The 24,641-nt window shown below is 38.0% G+C and overlaps 1 protein-coding gene across 7 annotated transcripts in view; it reads right to left on the bottom strand.

Annotated features, from left to right (window-relative positions):
- Positions 1-3,380: 3,380 nt before the first annotated feature.
- GHR (growth hormone receptor) overlaps positions 3,381-24,641 on the bottom strand; it is a 141,937-nt gene continuing 120,676 nt past the window's right edge. For all 7 annotated transcript variants that reach the window (XM_061352184.1, XM_061352181.1, XM_061352179.1 and 4 more), the window contains 7 exons: positions 17,056-17,185; positions 14,982-15,142; positions 13,790-13,968; positions 9,942-10,113; positions 7,768-7,858; positions 4,998-5,067; positions 3,381-4,737 (listed from right to left, as the gene is read on the bottom strand). In XM_061352184.1, the coding sequence (XP_061208168.1) occupies positions 3,781-4,737; positions 4,998-5,067; positions 7,768-7,858; positions 9,942-10,113; positions 13,790-13,968; positions 14,982-15,142; positions 17,056-17,185 (1,760 nt within the window). In that variant the 3' untranslated portion in view covers positions 3,381-3,780. The remainder of the gene's footprint in view (positions 4,738-4,997; positions 5,068-7,767; positions 7,859-9,941; positions 10,114-13,789; positions 13,969-14,981; positions 15,143-17,055; positions 17,186-24,641) is intronic.

Here is a 24,641-nt window from a genome sequence, read left to right as displayed (position 1 = left end):
TGTCCTTCTTGATGACACCAAAAGGCAACCAGTAGAGCAACTTGAGTCCTCCTTGCTTTTGATATCCAACATGGTTTCCAAATACAGATCTGCATATAGAGGTATACATGTATGTATATATCTCCTGTATATGGAGATATACATATGTCTCTATAGGCAGAATATTTGTATATATTGCCCGGCATGCTAGCCTCTGCCAGGTGATATATGAATGTCATTCCAAGAATGGGGAGAAGTTTGTCTGGTTTATGTATGAAAAGCTTCAATTCAGTTAGTTGCTAGGTTTATCCCCCAAAACCTCAATGTCCTTCTGTGATGTGTTTCTTTTCATCTTGTACATTCTAATCATTGATTCAACTTTGGAAGTATTGTTTTAGTAGGCATTTCTAAAATTATGAATTCTGTCACTTTGACTCATATGTGTGGTAGTGGGACAATATGTAGCATTATTTAAAAGTGTGAGTAAGAAGATAAAAAATTACTGGTCCAGGGGGCTCTTTCTGTAGAGCAGCTACATATTTGCCCACTTCAAGGAAAAGGATAAAGTAAACAAACAGGTTGTTTTGGAACCACATTAATTCAAGCTTTCCTGTGTCTGGTGAGTGAAACATCTTGAAGTATCTTGAAATAATAGGTTGCTGCGTTCTGTAGGAAAACAGTAGATTGCCAGCATAAAATTTAAAGTTCACAGACAACTGTGAGGTTGACACTTGGATTTCTCTTCTAAGCACCCACATACGAACTGTACAGAGACTACAGTCATTAGATTAGGCATGCGATTACTTGAGCTGCACTGCTGCTGAAGGTGGGAGGGAGCTCAATCTGGCTTTCCAAAGTCACTTTAAGCTGAGCTAGGTGATAGTTACCATCAAAAGAGATCATTACACTATGTCCCTGCAAACACACACTGACCTTGAGCTGCGTATTCTTCCTGTTTCTTGACTGCATGTGTGAGCTGCATGAGGGAGCTCTTTTCACCAAGAAGATACTCTTGGAAAGATCACTCTGGCTTCCCATTCTTTTGCTCCTGGCTATGTGGTGCTGACTTTCTTCCCTTATGCTCATCGGACACTTTGCTCCATCAGTTTAACTCATTATTCAACAGCAGGTAACTTCTGATACTGCCCAAACTTTTGCAGGCCTTAGGAAGTTGGATCAGCTCAGGGAAGGGCACTGGCAGAGAGCACTGGAACTGGAACAGGTGAGACTAGTGGGAGCAGGAGTTCCCCACACAGTGCTGGTGTTCCTGCCATTTCTTTAAGTCCAACTGTGAATCCTCTAACTCCCACTTGAGCTCAGGTATTTTTAGAGCCTTATTAAAGGCATAAGCCTTCTGAACCTTAATTCTGCAAGCAGCAGGTATAAGTAAGCATATGTATTCATAGTACTTGCTCATTTGCACTGAGTTCTACAAAGTTGTTTCTACAGACAGTATAAACCATGAAAGAACACCAGTACCCCTCTCTGACTTACCCTGTCCAACCGTTAAGGTGAAATTTCCATCAAGATACCTTAATTAACACATATATTTGGTGTCTGAATGGAAGCAAGATGCTCATGCTCAATGCAAGAAAACTACCAAGTTTTGTGAGAGTATCTGATTTGTGGGTTGAACTGTATGTGTAGATCTTGAACTAGTGTGGCTTACTTATTTGCAACCTCAGGCTGTTCTAGCCAAAGGTAAACTGGTCTGCTAAGTTAGTATGCTTTGGCCAGTTCTGGGTACACCATGTCCTATCTCCATCTACAAATTTAGGTTGTGTTTCTATTTTTAACAGTATACATATCAATCAGTGAAAAGACTGATCTCATTAAGCATTGCTTCTATTCCAAGAACAGCTGCATTTTACTTTATTCAATGAGAAATACTTGATGTCTCCTAGCAAAATATCTATTTTCCATAAAAAAAAGAAACAAACAATTTACGTGCAATAAAACACACTGTGTCAGGACAGATCAAAGACAATACATTTATTAAACTTTGAGAAAAACAAACAAAACACTGACATAAGGGAAGTTAAATAGAAACCGAAAGATACATCTTCTGACCGGCGTATAATGGCTTGTGTGACCAGTAAAGTACCAAAATGACATTCTGAGTTTGACTGAGGTATTTAACTATTTTTGGCAATAGAAACAGAATAAGAAACTTCTTCCAAACACACACATAGGCATTACTTGCATTAGTGTCTATCATCTATAAAATTTTATATGAAACTAAATAATGCAGCCGTTAGAAAAATATAGCAGCAAATTAGCAGACTAATGCACATTTACCATAGAGTTCGTGCTAAACTTAAAAACCCCACCCAATGGTTGGGCCCAGTCCTGTAGCGCTTGGTCACAAAGAGAGCATGAGTGAGTTCAGTGGGAGACACCATGAGCAAGACCTGCATATGCTGCACTTCATACACTTCTGTTAGGTTTAGGGAAAGGAAATTAACATCCTTATTTATTGTCTAAAAAGAACCCTGCTATGATGAAGACATGGTCTAGGAAGGCAACTTCTGAAGCAGTGATAGCTCATTGCAAAGCTCCATTAAGTTCTTTATAAACACAAGAACAAAGGGAGTTTTCCCACTGAGTTTCAGTTTTCTCTCCTGTCCTTCTGCAAGTCTGCCTAACGCTGTCAGAGGAGATGCAGTTAGGCTGCAAAACCAAACATTTTTGAACAATACTTTATTCAATCCCCTTGTTCCACTGAAGTATTTTAATCCTGCTGTATCTTTAAAAATGAACTGCTGGCTAAGTCCTGAAGTCCTTATTTTATTTTTGTAATCAAGTCTTTATGTGGCACAAACTAGTAAGTGTAGCAATACCTTTGGCTGTAGTAAGGGTTTACAAGTTGCTCAAATGTGCAATTACTGGAGCTTATTCATGTATTCTCAAAAATTTTCAGTGAAAATACAGATGCACACTGTTTAATGCTATAGTCAACAACATTTTGCTTATAAAAAGGTATATTAGTAGCATTAATCAGAATCTGATGAAGAACAGAATAATCTGCCCACATTTTGTGTATTTTAAAGTTTTCTACAAAACTTTAAAGTGAATGTGTATTTCTGTTTTAGTTATAAGAAAGTAACAGAATCAGTTACTTTGTTTCTACAATATTTCAAAATTACAGATTTCTTTGGAGGTATAAAATGGCTCTGTAAAAATCTTTTTTTTTCCTTTTTTTTTTGCTGCAAAGAAAACTTTTATAAAACAGAAAACTCCTTAAGACTGCAGCAACTGCATTCCTTAGATGGGCTATCGTAATTGGATTACAGTGTGTAGTGTAATAGAAAGCATTTGGTTTATGACTAAAATATTAAAATATATTTTATTAATTTATATAAATCAAAATAGATGTGTTATTTATTCAAGTTACTTCTGTGTTTTTCACCTATATGTTCAGTTCCCAATTACAGATATAAAGATCTCTGCCAACAGCATGGTTTTTACTAAGTTCTTAGACTTTAAACCACCTGAATTTTTAGCTTTATCAAAATGTATGATTTACTGTACATCAAACATAGTGATTTCAATGTTTAGTATCACAAAAATCAACACCCACAAGAACAAGACAGTCACTGCTAGTAAAACAGTCTCAAGACAAATTCACAGATGATATTTACAGAGCACAATAGGAATATTTTGATGACTATTTTATGTTGCAACATTTCAGGTAAAATTATAAGAACCACGAGAAACTTTCAGACTTCATTTTGATTTCAGCACAGAAGCCCGAGCTGACTCTCTGCTGTGAAATACTGCGCACATCTAGTTGAAGAAGAGTTATGGCATGATTTTGTTCAGCTGGTCTGTGCTCACATAGCCACAAGACATGTTGAATTCCTTTTCTGGCACAGGCAGTGCGGTTGCATTGAGCACAAGGCCTTGTGGAGAGTGAACAATATGAATAGATGTATAGTCTGGGACAGGCAGCTCTGAACTTGGGTTTTCTGCTGCTGAAGCTCCAAGATTGACACCAGTAGTGGTAAGGCTCTCTGTGGTGAAGTAAGCATCCTCATTATAGCTTTGCTCCTGAACACGTGGCTCATCCTCTTCCTGGGAAGTCACAACAATACATTTTTTCACATCTGCCTCACAGAAGTAGGTATTGTCCATGGTGAAGTTTTGTTCTGTGCAGCCTTCACACTGTGCTCTCCCCATCTTGTATTTCTGGCCTGGCGAAAGTACAACTCTGCCTGCTGGAGTAATATCACTCACTTGCGCGTAAAAATCAGTACTTGTCAGTGAATTCTGGTTACTTAGCTGGGTATGGACCGATGGACTAGCTGAATCAATGCTGTCTGCAAAAGGTGACCATGGCTGGCTATTTTCGGACTGGGCACTCATATGCAGATGTCTGGTGTCTGTGTCGGCAAGGCTTGCAAATGACTCATCTTTTCTGTCAAGGCACAAGAGATCATCTTCTTTTTCAGTTACCTTTTTGAACTGATCAGTATCAGAGATGCCATCACATGTGTCGCTTGCACTGAAGTCTGTCTCTGGAATATCTGGTTCACAACAACTGGCCCGTCCGGAATCATCATCCTTTGCTCCCAAGCAACTGTGTGATTTCAGATGATCTTCACTCAGGAGCCTGTCAGTATCTGAGGCTCTGTTCTTTTCATCAGGGTCTTCTATGTCCAACTCAATAAACTCAACCCACAAGTCGTCATTGTAAAGCTGTGTCTTGTAGTTGTCATGGCTGGCTAAGATGGAGTTCACTTCATCTAGCTTTCCTTTCTACAAAGCAAGAAAAAATAAGTATTATACAGGAAATAGTAAAAATGCTAATGCTTTTTATGATGATAACTTAAGGAAAGGTAACTGCAGCTGATGTAATAATTGCAAGGGTTTTTTTTTATTATTTAATGAAAACAAGTTCTGTGGCAACTCCCCCCATGTCATAACTTTTTCCTACAAAACTGTTCTGACTGAGGTAACAATTGTCACCTGCTGCTAATACAACGATCTCCACTGTAGATTTCAGAGTGCAATATTACCTTCAAGAGGTCTGGGTCAATCCCTTTAATCTTTGGAACTGGCACAGGAGGAAAAATAAGCATTTTTAACCTGGAAAAAATAAATGACATCTTTTAATTGACAGAGGTCCTTTTTGAGAAAGTTAGAAAGAGAGCCTTACACTGCATTTACACTGAATTTCTTCAAAACTGACATGTTTGCAGATTCAATTTCAAATAGTCCTAAGGAAAAGAATGATTGTTTTATCTCACTGCAAATAAGAAACCATGTTTTCTGCAACCTTCCTTCTTGAAAACACATATATTTACGTGGGAATCTGTTTTGTAGTTCAGTCTTTGATATTTTAATGCTTCATAGGAAGATAGCAAACTCCTAGAGCTCTTTCAATAGTTTCCGTTTTCACATAATTTTGAAGGGAACCTGATACTCACTGTGCAGACTGACTTTGCCAATTATTTTTTTCAGGGACACAGTGTACTGTCTTGCATAAACCAAATAAATTTAAACAAGGGGTCAGAAAAAGAGAGTTGTGAGAAAGAGTGAATTACCTTAGAAATAATAAATAAAACAGAAACACAACTGCAAAACCTAGTATTTTGCCATCTTCATGACATTTCTGTTTTCTGAATTATTAGCGTAACAAGTAACATATAATAATGATAGGGTTTTATCCTTGGGGAGCAAGGACTAATAACTTGCTTATGCATTTGCTCACTGTGAAAATACATATTGTCCTAACTCTTCATGAAGTGAATTTTTAATTCGGGGGGGGGGGGGGAGTTCAAATGGAAGGATGATTTTCCATTAAATAATCCAACACTAGCAGGTCATGCCTATGTCCTCCATTTTACCTCTCTGCTTCTTTTGCAAACTGATAAACAGTAGTTCCTAAAGGAAAATTCAGCATTCTCTCTATAGTGGGTTACTAGTTTATATTAGGAAGTAAGCTGTGGGAATGGTAGATCCAAATCCAAGTATTAGTTTTGCTGCATTGTTAATGACTTTGGCAAGGTCCAGAGAAGATCAGGGAAGTCTTAAAAGAGTGCTAGAGAGGAATTTGGACAGGTTCTGCATAACTATGGCAGGTTAACATTCCCCAGCTGTTTCTGTTTTTGGCAGACCCTTGAAGGTCTGCCCAGCAAGCCTCAATGAGAGCCAGAAATCGAGTAATTTTTCATCTAATTCCTGGAGGCACTGTGCTAGCCGTGCACTGGCTGGGCTCTCAGGGTACCAGTTGAAGACTTGCACTTACAGTTGAATCCACAAACCAGCTGTTTTGACATGACTGGGCACTGCTTCTAATGAAACAGACACAGGATTTTATCACTTGCTTCCTGGAGAAATCAGTCAGGAGGAAGAAATACACTCTGCTCCCTTCTTAGCTTTGCATAATTCAAGCTTGCATCTCACATCTAAGAGTATGACCTAACTCTGTGGCATCTGTTCTACAGAGCCTGGTTCAGATCTTGTGAGATCAGAATCGAGGAAAATATGAATTACTATATTTTGAGGTACAGGAGAAAACTGAACCTGTATATTTTGCATGATGGGAAACCCACGCAGCCCACTCATCTGCAGGAGGCGTTACCACTCCCACCACCATGTGCACCAGTTTGAAGGAAAGGGTGCGGGCCCACAGGTCCAGAAAAGCTTTTGAGATGAAGCGTCCTTAGAGGAGGAAGGCCTTCTCCAGCAGACATGATTAGCATGGAACATATTATTAAACTCTGATCACAGACATGCTTCAGCCCTCAAGATCTCTGACACACTGTAAGCTCAGGCGGCTGACCTTAGTGAGCTCCTGGTCCCATGTGCTGGTTGTTCTTATTCTATTCTGACGCATCAAGCTTTTGTCATGCATTGTATCAGAAGCCTTGGTCTTAACTCTGGGACTGGGATTCCTTTGCAGGGAGTGGCTTCCTGAAATGAAGCTCTGCTGAAGCATAGTGCTGCTTGCCTGAATTATTTATTTAGAGCTGCTCCAATTGTACCATATTGTTTTCTCTTCAATGACTTGTCCTTATGCTGGTATATGCAGACCACCTTAGTGTTAATTTTTGAACTGTATACACCAGACCACTGACAACAACCATGTATGCACTGGGACTTGACCATGGTGTTGCTCCATAGTCTGGGACAGTCCTGGGATGACAACCAAGCTGAATTATTCAGCCAAAACCTATCGCTGAACACACTTATTATGGGATGAATTCACTTTGAGACCATTTTGTCATTTTTATGTATGTGACACTGTTTCATTTTTATAAATGAATACAATTTTGTAATGTTCATAAACAACACAATCCTGTGCTTTGTTTTATTTTATTCCTTTGATTTCGTAGAAGCTGCAGTCTATCCACAGAGACCAAATATTCCCTTATGCCTCAAGCTCTTCTCCTATGCTCAGTGAAGAGATAGAGATTAGTGGAACAGTCTAGGAACAAAAAGAAATGTATAGACATATGTTTGTGTGAAACTTTTGAACAGTATGTGAGTAAAAATAGTATTTACAAAACTAGAATAGGCTAAGAAACCAATCCCCTTCAAAGCCTAAGTAAATTAACTACATAAATGCTGTAGAAGATGTTCTGTAACCCAGAAAGGAGATGTCGATGTAATCAGATTCCTACCACTGAAGGCCCAGAATGTATATATACCAGCATCCATGTAGTTTAGGAGAGTGGACTACAATGCTCAAAATAGCTTATAGTCCCCCAGATTTGAAACAACTGAAGCCCCCTATTTTTCAGGCTACAAGTACATAAATTCTGACAAATAAAACTTCTCTACCTTGGTTGTTTAGACAGCAGGATCAAGATCACTGTTACGGCCAGCCCACATGTTCCAAAGATAACAACTAAGAACCATGGAAACTCAATTTCTGAAACAACAGAACAAAATAATGTTAGCAGGAATTTGCATCTCTGTTGCACCTTTAATCTCATCCTCCTCTTTCACCACTTGAGGATTCCATAATGGTAAAAACCGGTAGGAGAACTTTTTGTCACTTAACTGTGAAAATTCAGTTTTAAGAAGAAATAAAAATACCCTTTTGATCTTAACAGTTTCCACACTGCACTTGAGAGTCCACTCAAACTCCTTGCAAAACCAGAATGAGTTTTTAAATATAAACAAGATCTTAGTACAAACAATATATGTAGCAAAACCAGCCATGAAGAACACTCTGCCTGCTTGGAACATGCAATCCTGTAATCCTGTTGGCATATAATGCTGCAGACCATGTTAGTGCTTGTTCGCCCAAGCTGAGAGAACATTATTAATAGCATACTAAATCATAGGCATACTATTATTTTCTCACAGAAACTAAATATGTCTAAAATATGGTTATGTCAAAAAGCATACTCCTCCTCCTTACAAAGGCTGAACATGAATTATGCTATGAACTGCCAAGTAAAAAATACAAATTTCTCCTTTTTATTTACCTTGCAGGTGGTTACAAAGAATTTAAGTCATTGAGAAATCCAGTTTGGTAGGTATGAAGAACAATGCTGATAAACTAAATATTTTATTTTTTAAAGAATGGCAATTCCAAGATACTTAAGCTGACACTGTAGAATACAATGCATAGAGAAATTTATTCTGGCTGTAGTCTTAGATTCTTCTCATTTGTTTCCAATTTTAAATTTTCCATTCATTTCATTTGGTTTTGGGCCCAAAGAATACTGGACAGAAAGCTTTAGAACGGTATACATAAACATTAAAATATGTATTTTTTTGAAAAAAATTGAATAAAATTCAGGTACCAGTTTTACACCTGTGCTCCAAGCTTAGATTTTGACTGGACATGTTTTCAGGCATGAGTAAAATCCTGTCTGCATATGTCTGTGTTAGACAGGCCCCTATTTTAATGGAGAATCATTAGCACCTTGTCATGTGAGACCTGTGAACGGCCAGCTGCTTCAAAAGGTTAGAATATTGCATTTAACTACTTTATATTTCTAATACACAGAAAATTTAAAATTTAATTATGTGTCCCTAGAGGTGATATATAAACCAAGCAAGAATAAATTCTCAGCCAAATTAGATCACTGCTGCTGTGTGAGATGGATGGATACGGATCAACTTGCAGAATCTGGGTTGTAGAAACTGAAGAAAACTGTGCTTGTATGATGGTCTTAGATTTTCACAGTATTTTAATTCTGTTCATATGAAAACCATGACAAGTTAATGCAGCTGGGGTTAATAAAATAATGCCACATGTCCAGAACATTAGCTGTTCATATAAATTAGGAATTGTAACTAGTATTAAGAGTTAAAAAAGGGGAATCTAAAGAGATTTGTAAAGGTAAGGCTTATGAGTGGTTTTAACACCTTGACTAATACCCTGGAAAATTAAATGAAGCAGCTTGTTAAAATGATTTGCTGATGAGCTCATATTTTAATGAATTAATTTAGTTGCTCAGACCTGAGAATGCTTTAGGAAAAGGCACTGTCTCACGCTTTTAAAAGAAAAAAAATGTGGCACTCAATGGCTGCTTCTTCTGTGTTGAAGAGCACTTTAAAAACAAGTACAAGACAGAAACAAGAATCAGAAAAACACTGTCTTTGATAGCATTGGTCAGATCAGAAAAGCACAACATTCTGGTAACAAACTTAGCAGTATAGCACTTAATTAGAAGTGACTGTTCTCTTCATTATCAGAGTACTTATTTAAAATGAAGTATGAAATTTAGCTGCATTTTAGGCTCTATGAGATGTGCCACAGCAGTTATTATTTCTGATACTTAACCCATCTTTATTTTTGCTCTCTGATGAGCTGTGAAATAGTCTTGCTGAGTTTACTTCTGAACTTGGACATTCTCAATCTCACCAAATGATTTTCACATAATAGGCTGAATTATCAACCTATTCAAGCATATGACATCAACAGTAAGAAGAAAAGCAACACCACCAGAAAGGCAAAAGGACAGCACCGTTATAAGAACAGTTTGCAGTTTACTTACCTTCAGCACATTGAACAAGTTCAAGGCCAGTTTGAGAAAAAGATACAAAAAGGATTTCACTGAACTCCCCAAATTTCTCGGAGGTACGTTGTCTTGATCGAACTCGTATCTCATAATCTCTTCCAATCTTCAAAGAGTACAGTGGAACCATTGTTGAGAGCCTGGGTTCTAACTGTAAAAAAAGAAGTTTGAGTTCTGTATTAGAGAAGTTTTATTTGTTTTGAGTTGTACTGGCAATTTTTCACTGCTTCTTGACCTCATAAATAAACATTTGAAGGTGTTTTTGCTACTTTGAACTGTACGTATATTACAAGAAGAGTTCAGAGAAAATTCACACCCTTTACTTTTGACTTACTAGCCATCAGACTTTGCTTTGATTCAGGGGACCATGAGTGGAAAATCCAAGCTCTCTGTATATACTGAAGAAAGACAGCAGCCCCCACTTAGGTACTTGCCCTAAGTAGTTGGTGTGAAACTGTCTAACTTATCAAATTGTAAATCCCTTTTACTGTTGTAATACAACACTACTGACTTCACAATGCCAAGGTCAACACGGGAGTCTTAACAACTAGTGCAGTCAACTACTGAACTAATTTTAAGAAGAAGAATGATTGAAAGGCCTTCTAATCAGATCTACTGCATCTTACAAATGTGTTCATTTGGGAACACTGCATAGATCCCAGGAACTTCAAATATAAATAAAATGTGATAATGGAAACTCTGTGAGAATTTCTGGCATCCAGTTGTCAGTTTTAAGACTTCTATATTAAGTATTAACTACAACATACTTAGACACTGCCACACATCAAACTATACCGGAAGTTACATTAGAGGTCTTATTTTGCGAAACCTCTCTTCTTCTATTACTACTCTGGTAACACATATTTTAGCTCCAACAGACAAGCAAATGTGTGTAAAAATAAAGAAAAATGTGCTCAAAATAGAAATGCACATGGCCGATGTTACATTCTACTTTCACTTCTGAATTAAGGATGATACTGGCTAAGAATTAAAAATGTTTCATATTTTGTGCTATGAAGCCACACGAAATGATACAAAACCTAAAGTTTTACAGGTAGCTTTTTTGTGTTTATTTTGTTTCTTTCTTTTTCTCCTTTTTTTTTTTTCCGCCTGATACAATTAGTGGGGGTTCTTAGGGATGCTGGACAATATAAAATTTTATGTACCCTAAATAATGGCAGCACTTCGAAAAAACAGTGTGCAAGCTAATTTAGAGCCCTGAAGAATACGAGGTAAAGCTATTGTAGCTATGTATCTGAAATTGCAAATGTTGCTAAAGAACAGATGACTGATTAATGGGCAGGATGTCCTTAGACCATCAATGAATTTGCAAAACTTCACGTAAGACACCTGGATGGAACAAGTTGCATGGACTGGGGAAGGTTCCCCATGAACTGAATAGATATATGGCATCTGTCATATGGATTAAATCAACTAAAAGCTGTACGAGAGAGACATGCTAAAAGATAACTAATAAAAATGCACGACAGCAAATTGCAAATTCATGTAAAGTATGTGAAGGGGAGCTTGGAACCAGACTCCTGGGTTGCTGGACTTAATGCAGGCTGTTCAGTCCGTGTACATGGCTTGTGATCGCCATACTGAAGAAACGCGTGACAAACCTGCTGCCACACTGAGGTGTGTGCCTGCGCTGCCTGTGTGAGACTAGCCCTGCAAGGGAGTGTTAAGGCAGACTGCAGAACAACTGTTTGTCACTAGTCAGCTGGAGCCGCTGGGATGCTGACAGTGCCCACTGTGATGGGAGTAGGAGAGGCAGAGGCTGACCCAGGCATGACAGGCAACACAGCAGCCAAAGGCAATGGCTTTCACCAGTTTTAGCAGAAAAAAGTGGAAAACTGGGAGATGGGCACTACCAGGAAGGTTCAGAGGCACCCTGGGTAGGTAGGTCTTATCACTATAACTTACTGTTATAATACTTTCAATTCGTAAGTTATTTTCAGTTAGTAAAGGGACTGAAAGAAATGAATGCTATAAATGAAAAATCAAACAAGGACATTCCAAAACATCTAAAAGAACTGCAATCAACTCTTGGTAATTATGAGGCTTCGTACAATTTCAAGTACTATAATTTTTTATCAGTCATATGTACAAAGCACTATGGTGTCTTTAAGCAGTCAAAGACTATAATTTCTGTAAAAAACTAGTAATAAGAGTATAACTGAACATCTCTTTGCTGTTTCAACGCTCATTACAGAAGACATTTGTAGCAAAAAATACAGAGTTAAGTGAGTTCTGCTATTGTCTTATGCCAGACCAAGTTTTTGTTCAGAAATTTCTTTTGTGCTCTGATAGTGTCTAAGGGAATTATGCCATGTTTATGCTTTTAAACTGAAAGGCACAATAACATACAATATATATAGCTGGAATGTAACATAATCTACAGTACTATTCTTCTTGAGGCAAGTAGAGTACTCAGCAATTCATTATCTGTTTTCTCAAAGAAAAACACTGAACTTCAAACCTTTGCACTCCTGAGAAGAGCTATTCTCAAGGCATGCTGGAATTATTGATGGTACATGAGCAAGAACAAAGCTTTCTTAGGGTATTTATGCAACTGATACCTAAATCCTCATAAAAAAGTAAAAAATGTGCATTTTTAAGAGGTATTCCATATTGCCACTTGCTTTTGTAAATCCTATAAATGTTCTGTAGATTTTTAAGTTCTTAAGGAGTACTGATTTATTGCCTAAACTTAACTCATTTTTTATAGGGTTTAAAATACACAGGCAATAAAGTAAGTGAAGCTTAAACCAGTATATCGAGAAATTCAGACAAGTATTAGGAAAAAGCAGACATTATAGGTGATTTGGCTGTAGACTTGCTAAGAAGGAATAGTTAGCACAGAAAGTGCTAACATCGAGATGGATCAGAAATAACGAGAGGTCCAAGGTCTTTCAGAGATGAATGCAAGCAAACCTGTTTATGTTTCAACTGGTAATTTACCTTTTGTAGATTATGACAAATTCATAACAGTATTATCTGCCTTCCGTCAGTTAGCTCATACTGCTAAAAAAGCAAAGGAAGGGTTCTGTTCTGAAATGATGTTCTTATTGCATTGAAATGGTATTCAGGAAGAATTACCCATGTGCAAATATAACCTGACACTCTGGCACTTGATTTGAAATTGCTGAGTGCAATTTCTTCCCCATATAGAAAAACAGACTATATAAAAAGCTAAGAGATTTTCAAAAAGAAAACTGAAAAGATTTGGGTATATACGTTTAATATTTTCATGGACTATCCATATAGTCAGAAATTTCCCATTGCTATCTGGTATGAAGTCTGTATATCTTATCCATGTCGATTTATTTTTATGTGATTATTGTATTAAATTTTAAATTATAACCCAAAGATTTTTTTTTTAATCTACCTAAATGATTATATAAATATTAAAACTCTACAGGTATCCCAAAGAATCTGGACTGACATGGTGACATTTTCCAAGCAAAATATTCCTGTTCCAGCTACTAAAATTACCAAGCACAGTTTCAAACAACTGAAATTCAGAAAAAACAATTTATCAAAAAACTTGCAGATATCTGACTATTGCTACTAAACTTTCTAATCCAACACAGGGATTCTGGGGTTTGTTGTTACTATCCTGTATGCTCACTATCTTGACACATGAAATTATAATTTTTGCTAGAAAATTTCAGAGGAACATGGGTCTATTGTGTAAGACTTAAGGTTATCATCTAATTAACAATTACAAAGCTTTTGACTTTTCATAGTAGTACAGAAGTGTCAGGGAAAGAATGAGCCTTCACTGTACTGTGACTACTGCATAATAAATATTTGCTTCATACCTCCTTCCATTTTGTCTCATTAACTTCTTTGTACTGCAATTCATACTCCAGAGTAATCCATCCTTTCTGAACATCTGCAGTTGGCGGTGGATCCCATCTTACCTGGATATCCCCATGGATCCCAGTCTGACTAGTATTTAGCAGAGTCCAGTTAAGGTGGACAGGGGGATCAGGTAGTACTGTTTAAACAGAGTATTTGGAATAAAACAGCCAGTTTTCAATGTGAAATGATCATTTTTACTATAAACTGTTAAATGATTCCAAGACTAAAAAAGCATACTAAGCATGTATTTGCTGATTAAAATCTAAAGCTATGAGTCAATGACAAGTCACTACATGTTTGATAACAAGAAGGCACCCTGCCATTGGTGGTAGAGTTGCTCTGCATAAATCTCACTTGAGTGACTAATAAAGAAGACTCAGAATGTTAGGCCACATTTCCTAATAACAGCTTATAAAACACTAAGACACAAACAATTCTTCATCAAAATTTAAAGTTAGGGTTTTCACTAGAAATAAAACCAGCAATTGGAGTAACACAGTAAGATAAATTAAATATTTAGTAACTAATATAGATGTACATTGAAACACTTGTGTCTGAAAAATTAATCTAAATTTGCTCAGCTGAAGAGAGCAGTGGGTATTCTAGTCATGTGCAGGAATAAATCAATTGCAAATTTGTACACCACTGCTCTGAAAAAGCAATAGCATTTGTAAAGTGCCAGTGAGTTACAATTCATATTGCTTATTCTAGCTTATACATCCTAAACATCCTGATTCTGTAGATTAGTGTTGATTCAGGAACAAAAAGCTGTTTAGTTCCAGAACTTTGCAGAATCAAGATTTTCATGCTACCATTGCTCAAACAGAAGAAGGGCACGTAGCATCGTTTAGAAATGGCTCAGAGTGACAACAAAGGCAAGCTCAGATGAACACGTTTGAGAGATCACTGGTGTTCAGAAAGAGAAACCATATATTTGCTTTTATCCTTTTAGCTTTCTTCTGATTTGGGCAGTATTTTCTGGTGTGGATCGCCTTACATTTGTTAGAAACCCAAATCCCTTCCTATATATATTTTTTAGAAACTAACCTCTCTGCAATGGAAAATTTAAATGAAATAATATAAAAGCTTACAGCATCACACCTACTGCAATATAAAAATATACAGGTAAAATGCATAATGAAATTATACCTATTTCATCAACGCTGAAACATTTTTCATCAAATACTTCATCTTTATTGGCAAGCTTAACACAATATGGTATCCAAATAGAGGTGTAGGATGTGTTGAAATAACAGCTATTTTCTCCTGCAGTGATATAATCAGGGCATTCTTTCCAGTCTTCGTCATTCCTAGAATGACAACAAAAATGTAATATACGTGAAAGTGGGGCTTATAGATCTTACAAAATACAAAGTATAGATGTCAGAAGACACATTGTTGGTAACTCGTAACTTCCACAGAAGTGAGACAAATACATCAATACTGATTATGGTTTACAATGAAACCAAACCACTACGTAAGTAACTTGCATAAATGTGTTTAGGTTCTCATGTGCTGTAAGTGGCATTTCTCTGCTTTGGATGCTGCTTCCAAAAAACAGTCAGAAAGTGTATCTTTCAGATACCAAAGGTACAAACAGTGGCATGAACTCTCAGACTGAGAAAAAGTGCTACTTGCGTAGGGTCATTTTAAAGCAGCCAAGCTGAAACTACTCAGCAGGTTCAAAACCAAAAATGTCTTCAGATAAAGCAAAATGGGAATGACCAAAGTGTTAGAAATAAGTCTATAAGAAAAGTGACAGATATTTATTCAATATTTCTAAAGTCACTTTAGAAAAACAAATCTAGTAGCAAACAGATCTGCTATTGCTATTCTTTACCTTGATACTATCTCTCAGCCGAAATACAGACTGAACAGGAATCTTCTAAAAATTCAGTCTTGGGTTGTTAAAATATACTGTAAATGCCTCTTCTTATCAAGAGGAACTGAAGCTGTACAGGAGGAGGATTAAGCTAAATCAATTATGCCAAGTGCAGCCTTCAGTAGTAAAGTGTGTGCTTAAGGAGTAAAAAGGCAGATGTTACATAAACTGCCAGTAAGCACCGATCCTGTGCTTAGCTGATGAGACCAGACACTTTTTTAAAAGGAATGCTCTACAGTTAGGACTTGGTAAGGGTGCAAGTGGTTAGATACTATGCCTTGTGTTGAGTAGGAGGCTGGGTTAGGTTGCAGACTTCAGTCCTGAGCCTTAAATGTTGCTCACATGTTGAAATGTAAATACTTTTAATGTGGATTCTTTATTCACATCTTTCATTGCGCTACCCTAATTTCTAGTACAAAGATGAAATATGTGGTCTGCTCAGTGTACATGGTACTGCTTTATCATGGAGTTAATTTTTAAAGTCTGAACCCTCATAGTACAAGCACTGACAACAGTCAGCTAAACATTTACATTTAGATGGTGATTCTAATTTGTATCCTTATTATCTCTGAGAGATCCCAGAAAATTAAGGCCATCCTTGCCTTTAGGCTTATGTCTGCCGCAAACTTATCATCACTGGTAGTATGAGTCTGTAGATAAAACAGCCTGAAACTCTGGCCATTAGAGGGAACAAAACTTTACATCCTGCTATTCCTGTAAACAAAAGGCCTGTTTTCCTAAATAGCCATTATTGGTAATGTCAATGTCCTCTTTTAGTTTAATCTTTGTAAAAACCTGAAAATTGCAAGAACTTAAGTAGAAAGTGAATCAGACTTGAACAGAGCTCAATGAAAGACAATCCCCAGTCTCAAAGCATCCTTCTCCCCTGGACCTACACATAGACTTTAATCTAGCGACAGATCAATAAGAGCTTTAAAAAGCTTTAATAAAAATTTGGAATGGTCTTGTATCGAAACTCCATATCTGTGCACAGATACAACAAATTTCACATTTCTAGATTAGGTTGATAATGAATAAACGGAAGCTCTATTAAAATCTCATTTCGCAAGCCATACACTGTTCAGTTTTGGATTCTGCAACCTGGACCTAAGTGTAGTAAGATCATATTCTTAATTATCTTCAAGTAATGCTTCTTACCACAAATAATTTCATACTTAACAACAAATTTTGACATTGAAAAATATGCACTTAAAACACAATTTAATGCCCCTAGAAAAGTATGGCTCATGTCATAGCAAAAAATTAACAGCAATGAGCTAACAGGCATAGCAAAATATATGACTTCTCTCTTTCTCTCTTTTGTTGTTTCCATATCATTACCTTTTCATGTACAACAGTTGTATTGTTCCTGGAGTAGTGAGGTTATAAAAGCTGCCGTCAGTCCAATAACATGAAAATGTCTCCAGTTCAGGTGATCTGCACTTGCTGATTTGTGGCCACCGTGAAAGGTCTGTCAGGAAAAATGGCAGGGGACAGAAACAGACATATTAAACAAATCCATAAGCCTGACTAACATGCTGTTAAAATTAAACTCAGCATTTTTTATGAATAATTAACATTTTTTCTGAATTTTGTATGTACAATGAGTCAGGACTTAAATTCTTCTTACGTTCATATATGTAGATGACTGTACCTGTAGGAAGCCATATTTGAAAGATGGGGCAAGGTCTTTATTGTGCAGTGTAGAAGTGTTAGTATCACAACCTGACACACAGCCTGCGGATCTGCCAACCCCATCACTGTAGCGGAATGGAATCGCATAGGCTATTTCAAACGAAAGGGACCTGCAATGATCATCTTGTCCAGCCAGCTGCCTGACAGCTTCTGGTTAAAGCCTTTGTTAAGGGCATTTTCCACAGGCCTCTTACCACTGACAGGCTTGGGGCATCAACCACCTCTCTAGGAAGTTTGACCATTCTCTTGGTAAAGAAATGCTTCCTGATGTCCAGTCTGAACCTTCCCTGTACAGCTGTGAACCACTCCCGTGTGTCCTGCCACTGGATACCAGGGAGCAGGGCTCAGCACCTCCCTCTCCATTTCGCCTCCTCATGAAGCTGTAAGGGATCAAGGAGGTCACCACTCAGCCTCCTCTCCAAACCAGACAAGCCCAGAGCCACCAGCCACTCCTCACAGGACATTGCCTCCAGCCCTGTCACCAGCTCTGTTGCCTCCTCTGGACACACTCAAGGACCTTCATATCCTCCTTAAATGGTGGGGACCAGCACTGCCCACAGTGCTCCAGGTGAGGCTGCACCAACGCTGAACACAGCAGGAGAAATCTCTTCTGTTGACCAGCTGGTGATGCTGTGTCTGATTAGTTCAGTACAGATAAATCCGAATTAGCCCTGCACTTGATGTAACTGTAGTATTGCAGAGTTTGGTATTAGACTAACCACAGCTTAGTATTTACACAGCTGAGCAGTTTTGCAATGTGCCTACTCATTAGAGTAGCTACCTTGAACTGAGTTTAGACTTGTGCATATAACACTGTGTAGATACAAGCTTGCTCTGAGAGTGACAAGGGAAGCTGTAAGCATGTGCCTGTTCTGCACACGTCACTTCTATATTCACAATTTCTGTTTGTCAGAACTGCAGTGATGGAGGGCCATGAAGTGACTGATACTATTTGGCAACATGTGCATAAAAGATGAGATAGAGATCACGTGCATAGAGATAAATGACAGATGAGATAGAGATCACATGCATATAAGTGTCAACTCTGTTGTGGTTTAAACCATCCTGTGGCTCTATTTGGTTATATTTTGATAATACTGTGTTCAAAACATTTACACTCAGAGTTGGAAAAAGTATTAAGGTGGAGATACCCACACCAGAGGCTTCCTCCTACACGTAAGGATTTTGTTGCCTTCCTGCATGTCTACTTTATTTATAGCTCAGACACAGCCACTCCACACCAGAGCAATCTGCATTTCTTGAGCTAAGCAGTTCAAATGATGTGCTCTATATTACATGCTGCCAAGTATCCAAAAATATATGAATATTAGGAATTTCTGGTTTGCTCATCCCATATTATTGCCTCATTTCACACTCTGGACGTTCCACAAGGCCTGAACATATGCATGTTAATAACAGATTTCATGAGTTGGGTGGTGGCTTATACCCCTCACCTCCACCCCCAAAGCCTTAAGAATTCTTCTTGCCAACCTAAAATACCTGATATTTGCTTGGAAAGATTGAAGCAGTAACTTTTTTTCTCTTTCTTAGCCAGCATGTTCCACTTCACTGAACTTTAAATAAATTTTGGAATTTAAACAAATTTTGAAATGAAGTCTTGCAGCAAATAAAAAATATTACAGTTCTTTTTCAGAAAATTTTGTGACAATTTTTAAAATTATGTGTGATTTTGTTTGGTATGGAACTCAATATTTAACAGCTTTGGACTAAATCCCAAAACGCTTTTGACTGACCTGGATTTGAGCTTTTACACATTCTTACATCATTTATGAAACAATTTTCATGTGGTAGATATCTTTGTTAAAACCAGGACATGACCATGAAATTACAAACTGTCATGACATACATCCAAACTAAAACAGAATAAAAGATTCAAGAACAGCATTGTAACTTTTAAAATATGTTCAGCTTTCAAACTTAAAAACTTTCTGTTTAACTGAAAACAAAATAATTGTTTAAAAACAAAACAAAGGAAAATAAACTAAATTTCATGCCTTTACTTTGAAAACATAAGTAAAGTTGCCTCAACTGCATAATAGCTATAATCAACAAAAGAGGAGTCTCTCCCTTTTTCTCTAAATAGTTAGTGTGCAAGGAAGTACATGTTACAGCTTTCCTGTTTCTATCCTCAGCTACATGCATCAAGAATAAATATAGCTGTTTTTACTGAAACAGGTTAAGTATTTCAGAAAATGATACACTGGAAAACCCTCTTAAATTAGAATATTTGTGTTGATGCCTGCACCATATTATAGCTAGAACATAAAATATCTAAAGCCCATGAAGACCATGTCCTCATCTCCAGGGATCAGTAACGTTACACTGTCACTTTTTTATATGATGAAATGAACTGAATAGAATAAAACTTCCATTTTGAGAGGTTCAGCAGGATCTTAGACATAAGCTCTACAATGTCTTAATAATGAATTCTGTTGAATTCATCAGCCTCATACTCAAATTAAAGACTGCAAGATGTACAAACTCTTCTAGGAAAATGAATCATAACACAGCCAGAAGTGGCATCAGTTACAATGGGAAGGATTAGCAACGCACACAGAATACACATCAAGACTTGTTCTCTTACACTTTAAATTCAGAGGAATGTATCCTTGAGGTCCGACTCTCTTTTCCACTTTCTCATGACAGGACTTTTCTTTGTCTCACAAGTATTCCTTCAACAGGCACAAGAGTTTTTGAGCAGGAAGCAGTTTGCTTGGGATTCAAATACTCTTGGTTTACTGTGGGTTTTTTTTTAATATGCATTCATATATATTTATGACCAGTTGCATTTGTAAGAAAGATTATCTTCTGATGGCTTGTTTCCAGTATCTATGACAAGTTCCTAGCCTCCAAAACATCAGGCTTTTGTGACTGACTGGAGAAAGCTTTTGTTATATTGACATATAACACTTGGCACTTTTGGGATATATCTCCTGAATTCCTTGTTTCTCATGCAAGTGAATTACCAAAATTGTAAGCTGTGTGAGCTCTATTTCCTGAGCAAACTGTGCCAGAATGTGATAAATGAACACAACAGCACACAGCTGAATGCATTTAGGCATAAGGGCAGCAGGGTACGGAAAGTAAAGGCTGTCAAACTGAGATTTTAAATAGGCTAGAAAAGCAAAACAAAACATGGATAAACAATTGCTCTTTTCCTACCTGATCCAATAATTTCTGGTCAAATTGTCATGAATAAGACCACGCACTTTAATCAAGATAATAGCTTTGCAGAATATGCAGATTCAGTGGTAGAACACATGGGAAAACCTGTGGTTTCCACTGTGACTACAACGAAAGACTGGTACTGGTGTGGTTTAAGCCCAGCTGGCAACTAAGCACCATGCAGCTGCACGCTCAGTCCCCCCTGACCATGGTGGGATGAGGAGGAGAAATGGAAAAAGGTAAAACCCGTGGGTTGAGAAAAGTACAGCTTAATAATGAAATAAATTAAGACATAATAATAACAATAATGACAATAATAATGAAAAAGAGTGAGAGGAATAAACCCTAAGAAAAACAGGTGACTCACAATACAATTGCTCACCACCCACTGACTGATGTCCAGCTTGTACCCAAGCAGTCATCAGTGGTTCCTGGCCAGCTCCCTCCCCCAGTTTATATACTGAGCTTGACGTGCTGTGCTATCTCTTTGGCTAGTTTGTGTCAGCTGTCCTGGCTGTGCTCCCTCCTGGCTTTATTCAACATTATTTTCATAATAAATGCAAAACACAGCACTGTGCTGTACCCAGCTGCTAGGAAGAAAATCAACTCTATCTCAACTGAAACCAGGACAGGTAGAAAAGTTCCTAGTCCTGTGCCTCAGTTTGGCTGAAAGTAAATGTTCAGCTGCCACAACTGTGCTGCAAAAGAGTAAAATCTCTTCACATTCTGCTCTCATTATGTTATGACCACAGATTAGCTATGGTCTGAACGCTGGCTCAGACAGAAGAAACTTTGCCAAAACAGTAGCAAAGACAATAGTGTGGTTTATGGAAAGAATCAGTAATGCAGATGTGCCATCTCTTCTACTTATATTTGTTTGTGGGTCACCAGACTGCAGTTTTCCATTTAGCATAGTTTCGATGATATATATTCTTTTTTTTTTTTTTTTTTTTTTTTAAAGAACACAGTATTTAAGTGTAGCTTACTGGAAGTTATACAGAGAGGGACTTTAAGACAAAAAAAAACCCTATAATCTGGAGGTGTCAGAAGGCTAATTCCTGTACAGATTAAGTTCCCTTAGTCTTTTTTTCTTAAAGTCCCTCTAGTAAAATTTAACTTCAGAGAGAGCTAGCCTTGAGCATGGAAGAGTAAGGAACTGAAGTTTATAACCAGGGTGTAACAAAATAGGTTATCATTATCTTGGGGAAAGTCCTACTGTCACCAAGGCCCTCATACTTCTGTAGGAGCAATGGTGAAGCAGTATGCAAGTTGTATGGAAATGTCTCTTCTTACTATGGAAATTAGTTGAGACAATAATGAGTATATGAATGATCTCAAAATAATCAAGCTAACTAAACAGAAAATAAAAAAAAGAGGATAATTTCTTTTTTTCCTGAACAAAAGGCAGTCCTTCTGGTTGTGGTAATCGTAGAAGGTTTCTGTACAATTATCAGTTATCATAACATAGGATACCTATCAAACCTAGTGCAAACTTAAACTTAGAGAAGAGTAACATGTTCCAATGTGCAAATCAATGGCAAAATGACCCTTATGCAATAGTGTATATGCACTCTCAAAGCATACACAACCCATCATTCTACAGCATAAAAGAAAAAGATGGAAATGGAAACACAAACAGGGGAATTAGCAACATTTAAAATGAGAAACAGTTATGAAGACCTGGAATGTTATTTACTGTAGCTTGTATTTGTATATTGAAAGTGAATACTCCATCAACTAGGTTTTTCTCCTGAATTCACCAAGCTCAACAAACGTTGGGCAATTTACTTTAATAAGGGCAGGTGGATTTCTCTGGTACCAGGAAATTCCGAGTCTTTCAAGCTGTGCAGCAAAATGAACGTTTGTTGTCAAGCGATGATATTTTGAATAGGTACATTCTAGTACTAATAAATTATCATACAACACATATACAGGGAGAGTGGGATGCAGTAAGTGGAGACAAGAGCCAAATCAATTCTTCATCATGCTGCTTCCTAGTCCAACTCTGCTTTTGCTCTTAGGTACAACTTGTTCTTGGAGGGCCAACAGTAAAGTACTGGAACAACTTGGGGAGAAGGACATATTTATCACATCAGTACCAGAAAGTACTCAACAGAAACAAAGCAAAGTTTTGCAACTCTTAAGATGCTATACTGCAGTGCAAAGTGAAGACAAATGCTGCACAAGGGATTTTTTGACCATGGAGTAGGTCTAAATACTGTAATACTTCTTGATAAATATGGGTGTTTTGCTAAGGAATATGAAAGAGGAGTATGTTGTCACTTGTGCACTGAAAATTAATTTGGTGACAGCTACTTTGAGCAATCATCATCATCATCATGGCTTGACTTTGTGAACAAAGATTTGGGAAGGGCTTTACCAACGCGTACTACAAGCACGCTGATGACTAAAAAGGCCAACGTGGGATAGGCAAACCTGGTTGCAAAAAGCACAACAAAAGGTCTCCTTGGGTGGTACAGGTGGGGCGCGATTCTTTCTGCATTGTCTTTTCTCCTCAAGACTAGTTCTGCGTGTGTTCTCAAAGGAGGTAACGGCATTATGTATGGTGTGCCTCCAAGTCCACTGACTGGAGGCCATGGTGGACCACTGATGATAATCAGTACGGCCAAGGCTAAGGTGTTGTTTCGGGGCGTCCTTATGTCTTTTCTTTGGGGCACTTCTCTTGTGGCAACCGGTGGCAAGTTCACCATAAAACACGATCTTAGGAAGGTGACGATCCTTCATCCCAGAGACGTGCCCTGCCCAGCGCAGCTGCAATTTCAGCAATATGGCCTTGATACTGGTGACCCCGCCTGTTTGAGGACAGTGACATTTGACACAGAGTCAGTCCAATGAATATTTAGAATTGTACTGAGGCAGCGCTGATGAAAGCGTTCGAGGTGATGAGGGTAGATGACCCATGATTCTGACCCATATAAAAGAGTAGACAGTACAATGACTCTATAGACACTTATCTTTGTGCTTCTCTTCAGGTGTTTATTGCACCAGACTCTTTTATGGAGTCTCTGAAGGCTCTAAGTGCCTTTGCTATTCTGTTGTCTATCTCCTTGTCAGCTGTGGCATCTGAGGAACTAATGCTTCCCAGATAGCTGAACTGCTGACTTAATCTCTGACTCACCAACAGTAATGTGAGGATGGTGATAATCTTCTTGCGGTGCAGGTTGGTAGAGAGCTACTGTCTTCTTCAAGCTGACTTCCAGCCCAAAAAGCTGAGCTGCCTCCGCAAAGCAAGATGTTAAACGCTGCAGAGCTGCTTCTGTGTGGGCAACAAGGGCGGCATTGTCAGCAAAAAGCAGTTCATGGACAAGATGATTTAGGGTCTTAGTTTGGGCCTTCAGCCACCTTAGATTGAATAGGCTCCCATCAATACGATATCAAATATAAATGCTGTTTTGTTCGTTGAGGTCTACCGTAGCCCTTTGGAGCATCATGCTGGAGAAGATTGTGAATAAAGTTGGTGCGAGAACGCAACCTTGTTTCACATCAGTGATTATTGGGAAGGGCTCAGAGAGTGCATCGCCATATCTGACTTGGCCTTGCTGGCCCTCATGTAACAGAACAATCATTTTGAGGAACTTGGGAGAGCAACCTAATTGTTCCAAGATCAGCCACAGGCCTTTTCTGCTCACAGTGTCAAAAGCTTTGGTGAGGTCAACGAAAGTTACATAGAGCTCCTCATTCTGTTCTCTACACTTTTCTTGCAATTGTCTGAGAACAAATACCATGTCTGTGGTACTTCCATTAGCTCTGAAACCACACTGACTTTCAGGTAGAAGTTCTGTGGTAGCAGGTACTAGTCTGTTCAACAGTAATCTTGAAAGAATTTTACCGGTGATGGAGAGAAGAGTTACACCTCAGTAGCTTGAGCAGTCTGACCTGACACCTTTTTTTCTTATGCAGAGTGATGACGATTGCATCACTAAAATCTGATGGTAATTTACCTTGTTCCTAGCAGTGCACAACTAGCTCGTGAAATTTAGCATGAAGTGCTTGGCCTCTGTGCCTCCAGATTTGGGGTGGGATTC

The sequence above is a fragment of the Neopsephotus bourkii genome, unplaced genomic scaffold (genome assembly GCF_033783945.1).
Source record: "Neopsephotus bourkii isolate Nb327-2 ecotype Australia unplaced genomic scaffold, CSIRO-AGI_Nbou_v1 NB_631, whole genome shotgun sequence".
NCBI lineage: Eukaryota > Metazoa > Chordata > Aves > Psittaciformes > Psittacidae > Neopsephotus > Neopsephotus bourkii.
The sequence above is the reverse complement of the archived record's forward strand: the minus strand, read 5'-3'. Positions and strand labels throughout refer to the sequence as shown.